Here is a 10,532-nt window from a genome sequence, read left to right on the forward strand (position 1 = left end):
GCTCTCTGTGTTTCGTAGACCCAAGAGGAGGAGTTGTTTGGCAATAATGAAGAGAGCGCTGCCTTCAAGAACTTCTTAAGTTTTCTGGGAGACACCATAACGCTCCAGGACTTCAAAGGGTAAGTTAAATAAAAAGACTGATTTTACAAAAACATTTAGCAAGAGACCATGTCATATGTAAAAATATCCACGGTGCAAGAACAGAAGTCACCTCCCCCCTGAGCGGGATGTACAAAGCAGAAGCAAATATAGCTCTGGCTTGTTTGACAAAGCTGGGGGAGTTAAAGAAACGGGAGCTGCCAAGAGGGAGCGAATTCCTTCTGCAGGGAAAATCCGGCTGCAGTCACCGCAGATGAGGGCAGCTCTGTACGGGAGTGCACACTGTCCAGTGCCATGCTCTCGGACCCGGTGTGATGCCAGCCTGGTTGCTGCAGCGGCCACGGCATGGGCAGCGCCCCGGCTGGTGGTGATGGCCGAGGGCAGCCCATCACCGCAGTGCTTGACACCGCTGCTGGGCAGCCTCAGCCGCTGGCTCGGCGCTGCCGTGCCGAGCAGGCTGTGGTGATGTGCCATTACCGCACAGGATGCACAGTTTGTTCTCTGCCGTTTGCTCGCTACCAGACAAAGACAAACGAGGCAGTTGGTTCTATTCCCTGTCCTCCAGCAGCTGCTGCTCTCTCTGCGAAGCATTCAATTAATATCTCTCGGTTTCTCCCTGCCTTTCCCTCCATCTCCAGTTTTCGAGGAGGTCTGGATGTCAGCCACGGGCAGACGGGAGCAGAGTCCGTGTACACCGTGTTCAGGGACAGGGAGATAATGTTTCATGTCTCTACAAAGCTGCCTTTTACCGAGGGAGACACGCAGCAAGTAAGGGATGAGCTTCCTTGCGCCAGCACCCGGCACTGGCGCTTGCTGCCGCGGGAGCAGCGCCGCCGGGCTTTACCCACCAAATGTTCTCCTCTTCCGCGTAGCTCCAGAGGAAGAGGCACATTGGCAACGACATCGTGGCAATTATCTTCCAAGAAGAGAACACGCCGTTTGTCCCAGACATGATCGCCTCCAACTTCTTGCACGCCTACATTGTGGTGCAGGTGGAGAACCCCGAGGCGGAAAACACGGCGTACAAGGTGGGGGAAGCTCACGCGAGCCTGGTTCTGCTCCAGCAGCTCAGGCCAAGGTCAGGGGGTGGCTGCCCAGCCGTGCTGTACCAAATCATCCCCACACAGCTTATGGACGTGGATATTAAACACGCATATATGCACACATGTATATTTATGTGCACACTGTTACATAATGTGTGGGTATACATACGTGTATGAACTATGTGCATGTATAGTAGCCTGCTCATTTGCTAAAGATTTTTGATGCTGCTCAGTATCTGAATAAGCCTCAGAACAGCTCAGACCTGTCTAATGCATCGCTCAAGGGCAGGTGGCATAAACCCTGTCGCTGGTCTGGTTTCTGAGAGAGACACAAAAGAAAACAGAACGAATGGGAAGGAAATATAAAAAGCTGGGTATGGGTTGCCCCCTCATGAGCACAGGAGAGGCAGCTGGGAAGGAGCTCTGATGTGTCCCTTCACTCTTAGGGGCTGGGCTGAGCATCTCCCATCCCACACTGGCTGACCCCAGGAGAGGGACATCCCTGTTGCTGGGGCTGCATCCACTGGAATGACGCTTCTCTTGGCTCCGCAGGTGTCGGTCACGGCTCGGGAAGATGTCCCCTCCTTCGGGCCGCCCCTGCCGAGCCCGCCGGTATTCCAGAAGGTAAGAGCCGGGGCAGGAAGCATGTTCCAAGCCATAAAAGAAGTACGTGCGCATGTCCGAGATGTTTCCAAGCACGCCTGCATGGCTTCGGGGGTGTGAATACATTTGTTTGTATTTCTGGTTTGTGGTAGGGTCAGGGGTTGTGCTGGCACAGCCCATGTACGGGTGCTGGCCAGTGCAGGAGGGCACCCCGAGCCAATGCCCCATGTCTGGAGGGGCTGCAGGGTGCTGTGAGCTCAGTCTGGGGCCCGTGCAGCTCCATAGCAGAGATGGAGGCTCTCATGGCTGGGGTGTTTTCCACTGTGGTTCCGTGCCCCGCAGAGCCCCGAATTCCGCGAGTTCCTGCTGACCAAGCTCATCAATGCCGAGAACGCCTGCTGCAAGTCCGACAAGTTTGCGAAGCTGGAGGTAATGCTGCCCGCGTGTCCCTGCCGGCAGGACCGCCCCTGCCATTCCTGCCCCACATCCCTGTCCCACGGGCCGGTGCCATGAGCCCGATCTCGCTCCCCAGGACCGGACACGGGCTGCCTTGCTGGACAACCTCCACGACGAGCTCCATGGGCACACACAGACCATGCTGGGGCTGGGGCCTGAGGAGGACAAGCTGGAGAACGGGGGTCACGGAGGCTTTCTGGAGTCATTCAAGGTAAACCCCGTCCCTTGCAGCATGAAACGCACCCAGGGCTGGCAAGGCGCCTTCTAAAGGAGGATGCGGATGAGTGGTGCAGGGGGACAAGGGGGACCCTCCAGAGGGGTCCTGGTCCACAGCTGCAGGGCAGGTCCTGCTCGTGTCCCCTGGCTGCTGGCTGTCCCTGGGGCTTGCTGTGGCACACAGCCTGCAGGACAGCATGGGGGGAAGGATGCCCAGGGGTGGCAGCGGATGAGAGGTGCTTGGTGTGGTGCTTATGACAGGAGATACAATGGGAGGTGCTGGATTTGGAGAAGGGGAAAGCTGCTGGGTGTGCTGGGTGGGTTGGGTGAGTGTAAGGGGAGAGAAGGGGGAGTGCGTTGGAGATGATAAAATGATGTAGAGAAAACTCTGAGCCGCTGTTGGAGTGACCCACTGAGCAGTGGGGACTTGAGTCTTGGGGTGTGAGCACTGCCAGAGGTCTCTGGTGAGGCTGCAGCAGTGATGGGGAGCTGGGCAGGGCTGGTGTGTGTAGATCCAGGCTGTGCCCATGGGTGGGTGTCCACCGGAGCCCCTGAGCTCAGGCACTGCCTGGGTGAGCAGGGACAGGCACGTTTCCTCTGCAGTACAGAGCAATGGGCACTGGTGGGTGGCGGATGGGTCACCTCATCCTGTGCTGGGTGCAGGGGAGGGGTGAGCACTTCCTGGCCACACTGCAGGGATGCTGGAGGCTCAGATGTGCCCCTTGGCTATGAGACATGGGGAAATGGAGGTGCTGGCAGTTGTACATCACAGCAACAACTTCAGGGGCTGAGGCGATGTTAAATGATCATTCTCTGCCTGCTCTTCCTGTACGAAAGTGGACTTTGCTCTCTCGGCATTGCAGGGTGCGCTGGGGCAGGTGGGGAGCTCCATGGCCTGGGCTGGGCTGCTGAGCTGCTTGCTCGCTTATGTCCTCCACCGCGTGCTTCAGAGTGAGCAGGGAGAGGAGAGGTGGTGAACCGGGGCTGGGAGGGGCGAGACCTGACCCCCGCAGCACCCGTGACGCAGCCTGCAGCCCCTTCCTGGGCTGTGCAATGGGACCGGCTGCTCAGGGCAGCAGAGCAGGGCGCTGGGTGCCTGCAGAGCTCCGCAGCCCCGGGCAGACACCGCCTGCTGCAGGGCACAGCACCCACTGGAGCCCCTGGCAGCAAAGAGAGCGACTGGTTCCTTCTGCCTGCAACACTGACTTGTATCAATTGCTGACCCCAATAAACCCGGTCTGATGGACTCTTGCTTGGTGCTTGTTACTGGACGGGCAGGAGGGACAGCGTGGGGCTGTCCTGGTGACCTCGTCCCCAGCATGGGCTGGGCCTCAGTGGGAATTTGGGGCTGCAGCTCCTCCTCACCCAAGTGCAGGGCCAGTAACCCCTGGAGCCAGTGCAGCAGGGGCAGTGCTGGGCACCTCCAGACATCCCTGACGGCCTGTTTCCTCCCGAACCCCTTTACGTTGAGCGGGGGTTCAGGGGCTGGAGGAGGTAGCCGTGGCACGGCGCAGAGTGCAGCCGCAATTCAGAGGGAGTAGCTGCGATGAGAACTTTGCTGTAACTGGCACATTGGCATCACGGTCCGGTTTGGGCTCCTGTTACTATGGCGACCGCAGGAATTCAAATACGGGTATAGATTTTTTATAACTTGTGCATTTCACTGCTTCTTTTCCTGGCGTGTGCCAGACGCTGAGAAGAACTTGTGGTCATATTTGTAAGTGCTTGGGACAACAACTGAGAGGAGCCTTTAAAAATAGCTCGGGTCCTGTTTAAGCACCCAGTTTGGATCTGCAGAAGGTCTCTGCCTCCAGTGTGTGCAGCTCTGCTTGGAACAGTGTTGAGACAAAACAGGTTACAGCAGCCCTCTTCCAGCTCGTGCTGCTGATGCTCACAGAGCCCGGCTGCTGGTCCCTACGGGCACATAGGGAGCTCCATGGGGACTGTAAGTCCATCGTGCCCAGACCCAGCCCGGCACATCTCCAGGCTCTGCTACAGAGCAGGGTTGGACTTGGTGCCCCTTCTCTGTGCCTGGGCAGGGCATGTCCAGCTGTGGGCATCCCTCAGCCATGGAGCTCCAGCAATCCAGTGAAGCCAGAGGGAACAAGGGCTCAAGGCCTTGGCATCTCCTTCCTGTGAAACCCAGCCTGTACCAGAATGGACACAGATACCCCAGGGCAGCTGGGCAGAGGCTGCGGTTTGCTGCATGAGCTCAGGCTGTGTGGGGAGTGCATCCCCTGGCCGGGGCTGGAAGGACACAGATCTTTGGCCATAGGATTGAGCTGCAAGAGGAGTTCTATACAGCAGCAGTAGTGGTGGGTGCTCTGCTGCGTCCAGCAGTGGGGCTGCAGCAGGAGAAGCTGTGCCCAAACTTGGTGACGTGGCTCAGACAAGGGCAGGCTGGAGGAAAGTGTCCAGAGCCCAGGGGATCGTGGCTGACGTGAAGGGTGAGGGAAGGGGCTGCTTGACTGGGAGAAATGAAGATGGAAGGAGCAGGGAGTCTGTGGCTGCTTGGGGATGATGCCGTCTGCAGGTCTCACACAGAGATGGATGGGCCAAACCAGCAGCAGCAGAGCTTCAGGCTGAATGTGGTTGTCAAACATGAGCATGCTGAGAGCAGAAGTGCTGCTGTGCAGCTGGGCAGCCTCCAGCTCTGGGGATGTTTCGGGCCAGGTTGGAGAGTCCATCAGCATGCAGGAGAGGTGCAGGCAGGAGGCTCTGTGTTGGATCTGTCCTCTCCGGGTCCAGGGAGAATCACAGGGGGGTGTGCGCATCTCTGTTCCTGCTGAGGGGTTTGGGAGGTCGAGCAGAAGCTGGGGTTTGTGTCTGCTTCTCCAGTCCCAAAGCTGAAGTCCTTGGCTCTCACGTGTGGTGTCACAGAGGCAATGGAGGGAAATCTGTTCACTTGGTGGCTGTGAGGCTCCCAGAGCCCCGTGGTGCCTTGTCCTCGGGCTGCGCAGTGCAATGTGGCTGCTGTTACCTGCCAGGTTACTGTTGGTGCGTGCTGGTGCTTGGCCAGGTCTCTGATGCGCCTGGGGCAGATGTGGGGCCAGGCAGGGGCTTTGGGGTCAGGGTGGTGGTGACCTGCTGTCCCCTGTCCCTTCCGGCACAGAGAGCCATCCGCGTGCGCAGCCACTCCATGGAGACGATGGTGGGCAGCCAGAAGAAGCACCACGGCAGCAGCATCCCGGGCAGCCTCAGCGGTGGCATCGCACACAACAGCGGCGAGGTGACCAAGACCACCTTCTCGGTGAGCGCGGGCGCTGTCCCCTCGTCCCGCTGTCCCTCCGTCCGTCCCTGCCGGCCTGGCAGGGCACTGCACGTGCTGACGGGGTCTGGCTGTCCCTGCATGGCAGCAAGTGTAAGGGCGAGGAGGTCACTGATCACAGCGTGACTTTACCACTGCTTTGGTCAAGTTGGGCTTGTTTTGTGGGAGAGCTGAAGAGGAGCTTCCTGGGGCCTCCAGCCCGACACACGAAGGAGATTCTGGTGTTACATGTTCTCTAGATGAGAGCTGCAGGCATCGTAATTCCCCACAGGATGTTCAGTCTTCTAGGCCTGTAGGAAGGAGCTTTGCTCTCCAACCTGGCCTGCTCTCTGCTTTCAGCCCCCAGTTCCAGCAGCTGCAGCCAAGAACCAGTCCAGGAGCCCCATCAAGCGCCGCTCGGGGCTGTTCCCTCGCCTGCACACGGGGTCCGAGAGCCAGGCGGAGACCAGGACGAGGTGGTGAGTGTGACATCGCCCGTCACTAAGGACAGAAACCCCTGCTGCACCTGAAACGTCAGAGGAGCTGTCGGTGGGTGCAGCCTCCCCTTCCCACACAAGGCAGCAACGAGAGCTGCCTTTGCCGTGTTCGAGGAACTGTGTCTTGGATCCCTTCCCTCTGATTTAAATCGCAGTGGTGGTACCCGGCGAGCATCTGTCACTCCTTCAGTTTAGCATTTGGTGTTAGGAAGTATAATTTGACCATCCTTTTTAAGTCTCTGGTGTAACTCATGCAACCTGTCTCTCTGTGCCCCCAGTGACAGTGTTTCTGGCGCTCAGAAGACACCAGATTTGGGACATTCTTCCCAAGAGATGAAGTCTGAGACCTCGTCCAACCCCAGCTCCCCTGAAATCTGCCCCAACAAGGACAGGTGAGGCAGGGGGAGCTGCAGCCCAGCAGACCACTGGGGGCTCTGTCAAACAAAACTGTCTCCAGTTTTTACTGTAAATAAGTTTGAAATTCAGGGAGGGGAAAAATCGGATCCTGGTGATTCATGAGCACAGCTCCTTTATGGGCTGGAAATAGCTGGAAAGAGCAAAGAACAGCATTTGACAAGGGCTGCTAAATCCTCACGGCAGGGGTTGAGCAGGGAGCTCAGCCTGCCCCTGGGGTTTCTGTGGCGGCTCCCACCAACCGCTCTACCCCGTGCTTTTGGAAGTGGTTGTTTACAGAAGCACCCCACTCGTTCATCCCTATGGAGCTGCTCTGCTGCAGGGCGTGCAGGAGGGGCTGTCCCCGCTGTCGTAGCCCGAGGACCCAGCTTCCCAAGAGACAGCTCCATGCCCTTCGTTTTGTTTTGCCTCTTCCCAGGCCATTTATTAAGCTGAAAGAGAACGGGAGGACGAACATCTCCCGCTCCTCCTCCAGCACCAGCAGCTTCAGCAGCACGGCGGGGGAGAGCGAGACCCTGGAGGAGTACGACAGCGTGGTAGGCACCGAGCCCTCCGCGGCGTGCTCGGGATTGGGACCCGCAGCTCCACATGGCCCTGAGCTCCCTGCCCGCAGACCCCCGGGCCATCTCTATGTGCAGGAAGCGCCCCCGGGTGCCTCTGCCCCGCTGGCGTCAAGGGGTTTAACCCTGTTCCCATGTTCAGGGAGGAGGAGAGCTGGGTGGGAGACCCCATGAGCCCTGGAGTGCACTGGATGGTGCTCAGCACACGGGGCCAGCAGGTTGCTCTCCATGGCGGGGGGTGATGGGGCTCAGTGGCCGGGATGCAGCCGTGGTCTCTCCGGTGCAGGGGAGCCAGCCCTCCACAGCATCACCGTTCAAGCAGGACGTGTTTGTGTACAGCGCCTCGCCCGGCAGTGAGAGCCCCAGCGCGGCGGCTGCGGCCACCCCTGTCATCATGAGCAGGAGCCCCACAGGTGGGTCATGGGCAGCCCCGGCACTGCCTTCACTCCTGGGGCCTCTGGAAGCTCCTGGGTCTTCCAGAGATGGGGTTTGCAGCTCCGGGATGGGGTCTGTGACTCTGGGATGGAGAATCCCTTCCGAGGCTTGCCTGAGCCGCAGGCTGCTGTTGAAGGTGATGGGACGAAGCAGTGGACACACTCACACTGGCAGGATGGACACCCCATACGGGATGCAGGACAAGCCCTCGCTCATCCCTAAACCCTGATTCTGATGGGCTGTTCTGAAGAGGTGGCCCCATGTGCTTTATTCTGTATTTCCATGGGAATTCGTTTCCCTTCTAAATGAGAGCACTGAGGTGGCTTTTGCTGCGGCTTTGTTTCCTCCCTTCTCCCCAACTGGCATGTGCAGTAGTCGTGGAAACTCACTGTCTCCAAGGACCCAGCCATGACTCACTCCTTATTTAATAAACAAGCAGCTTCCCCTGGTCCTGGCTCCATCACCCTGCTGCCAACCACCGGCTCCAGCCGGACCATGTGCAACAGGGTAGAGCTGGCACAAATGGCCCTTTGCAGGTGTATCCTGTGTTAATGGGCTGGGGGTGAGCAGCGCTCGCCCCTTCTCTCAGATCCCCACAGGCTGAGCGCTGCCGAGCCACCACCACCAGAATGGACTGGTGTTCGGAACATCGGAGCTGTTTGTGAAACAGCCGGGGAGGCACAGTCCCACCCTGAACAGCTCTGTAATTGGAACAACATGGGGAAAGCCGTGCTGCAGAACGCAGTCTGTCTGGCTTTTTGTGTCTCAGCACCCCACAGGTCCTCCTCCTTATTCATTAGTGATTTTCTGAACTATCAAACCAGCCCCTTCTAATGTTTAAAGTGTTTATTTTGTATTTTTCCTGCCAAGAACATGAAAATCCACCCATACATTACATGGATCAGTCATTTCCCATAGCCTTTTCAGTGGCATTTCCACTGAAATGTAATTAAGCCTCAATTTGTTCCATCAAAAACATTTAATGTACAGATTTTGCCAAACATTCCGCCAAAACAGACTCAATATTGGTACCAGTGCGGCGGTTTATTGAAGCTCCTGGCTGGCGGGTGTCAGTCAGCACTGTGCTTCCGCAGATATTCCTGTTCACAGCGATGGTTTTTCCACTTGCTTTCCCCCTCCCACCAGCAGATATAAAGAACAGGAACTCTCCCCGCTCAAACCTCAAGTTTCGCTTTGACAAGCTCAGCCACAGCAGCTCCAGCTCGGTAAGTGCCGGTGGCTCCAGCAGGATGGGGTGCAGCGTGGCCGCATCCTGCCCATCCCCTTTTGTGGGGCAGGGCTGGGGTGAGGGTGGGGAAGGGGTTTCACGAGTTCTCACCCCTTCCTTTGCAACTCATCTCCTGTTCTGTTCTTTCATCAGAGCCATTAGCAGGAGGAGTCCTGACCCTGCACAAGGTGAGCATCCGGAATGCGCTGCTGTGCAGAGTGACCCATCTGTGGGCAGGGGTGTGTGCAGCTAACACTGGCTAATTGCACTGCCTAGGGTTAAATATGTGACCAAGAATGATCTTAGAGCATCCTAAATGCTCTTGGAAGATGAGGGCAACACTGAGTAAGAATAACTAGAGGCTGGTGACAGGTCTGTGACCATCAGCGCCACTGTGTAGGACAGGGTTTGCTGCACCCCGCTCCGTGCAAGAGGAGGACGGGGTTTGCTGCACCCCGCTCCGTGCAAGAGGAGGACGGGGTTTGCTGCACCCCGCTTTGTGCAGGAGGAGGACGGGGTTTGCAGGAGGAGGACGGGGTTTGCTGCACCCCGCTTCGTGCAGGAGGAGGACGGGGTTTGCTGCACCCCCCTCCGTGCAGGAGGAGGACGGGGTTTGCTGCACCCCCCTCCGTGCAGGAGGAGGACGGGGTTTGCTGCGCTCCGCTCTGTGCAGGAGGAGGACGGGGTTTGCAGGAGGAGGACGGGGTTTGCTGCGCTCCGCTCTGTGCAGGAGGAGGACGGGGTTTGCTGCGCTCTGCTCTGTGCAGGAGGAGGACGGGGTTTGCAGGAGGAGGACGGGGTTCGCTGCGCTCTGCTCTGTGCAGGAGGAGGACGGGGTTTGCAGGAGGAGGACGGGGTTCGCTGCGCTCCGCTCTGTGCTCCAACACTTTTATCCTCTTTCTTATTCTCTTTGCAGAGAATTTCTGTTTCACCAAGGGAAAACTCCCCCATCCTGTGGGAAGCGCGGGCGCTGCACCCCTGCGCCGGGATCTGCCCCGGCAGGACCCAGCCACCTTCCCACCAGGTGAACCCCCACCATGGACGCAGCAGCTCCCCAGGCCCCCGGGCTCCCCCTCAGCTCACGACCCACACCACAGCTGCTGGGCAGATGCAGCCCCTCGCTCCGTACGTGCTCAGTGTCTGGCACAAGGGAGCGCATGTGAACCGGTCCTGCGCTGAGCTGGTGACCGAGGGCAGCGCCTCCTCTCTTGCCAGCTCCAGAGATGGTTTATACAACCTCCCTGCTTTCTCCCTGCCTGAAACTGAGCACGGGCACAGGAAAAGGCTAACCAAAGCTAAAGCTGTACTATATCTAAATACCAGCACTGGTACTCAGAGTGAATCCACCCAGTGGGCTCTGCTTTGCCTTATAGGTTGGGTCGCATAAAATTCCAGTGATTTGGATGGCATTAGGCTGCTTCCCCCCCCCCCCCCCCCCCTTGCAGAATCTGTCCTGCTACTTCTGAACATGCTTTTCTTTATTTTAAAAGATGAGGGTTATGGATTCTGCAAGGTGACTTCCCTGGAATGCCCTTTTCCAAAAAATACCTCTCAACATGCCAAGAAATCCTTTTGCTCTTTTATGGAACTTTGTCCAAAGTTTACTGAGGTCTGTCCATAAATTTCCCATTGCTCATAGATTTCCCTTACCAGGTTTCTGAAAGAAACACTGCAGAGATGCTCCCTGCCCCCTACCACTGTCCATGACCTTTGCAAACCCCTCCATGAAATAAG

The 10,532-nt window shown here is 57.7% G+C and overlaps 1 protein-coding gene across 1 annotated transcript in view; it reads left to right on the forward strand.

Moving 5' to 3' along the window:
• Nucleotides 1-9,977, forward strand: part of RAP1GAP2 (RAP1 GTPase activating protein 2) — a 57,090-nt gene extending 47,113 nt beyond the window's left edge. Inside the window, exons 13-25 of the mRNA XM_057419987.1 lie at nucleotides 19-119; nucleotides 738-867; nucleotides 972-1,127; nucleotides 1,695-1,766; nucleotides 2,088-2,174; nucleotides 2,278-2,412; nucleotides 5,530-5,667; nucleotides 6,025-6,143; nucleotides 6,440-6,553; nucleotides 6,994-7,111; nucleotides 7,422-7,548; nucleotides 8,717-8,875; nucleotides 9,715-9,977. Of these exons, the coding sequence (XP_057275970.1) occupies nucleotides 19-119; nucleotides 738-867; nucleotides 972-1,127; nucleotides 1,695-1,766; nucleotides 2,088-2,174; nucleotides 2,278-2,412; nucleotides 5,530-5,667; nucleotides 6,025-6,143; nucleotides 6,440-6,553; nucleotides 6,994-7,111; nucleotides 7,422-7,548; nucleotides 8,717-8,875; nucleotides 9,715-9,977 (1,719 nt within the window). The remainder of the gene's footprint in view (nucleotides 1-18; nucleotides 120-737; nucleotides 868-971; nucleotides 1,128-1,694; nucleotides 1,767-2,087; nucleotides 2,175-2,277; nucleotides 2,413-5,529; nucleotides 5,668-6,024; nucleotides 6,144-6,439; nucleotides 6,554-6,993; nucleotides 7,112-7,421; nucleotides 7,549-8,716; nucleotides 8,876-9,714) is intronic.
• The last annotated feature ends 555 nt before the right edge of the window (nucleotides 9,978-10,532 follow it).

This window comes from Pezoporus wallicus, unplaced genomic scaffold (genome assembly GCF_028554395.1).
Source record: "Pezoporus wallicus isolate ANWC-B61680 ecotype Strahan unplaced genomic scaffold, APGP_CSIRO_Pwel_v1 contig_12814, whole genome shotgun sequence".
Lineage (NCBI taxonomy): Eukaryota > Metazoa > Chordata > Aves > Psittaciformes > Psittacidae > Pezoporus > Pezoporus wallicus.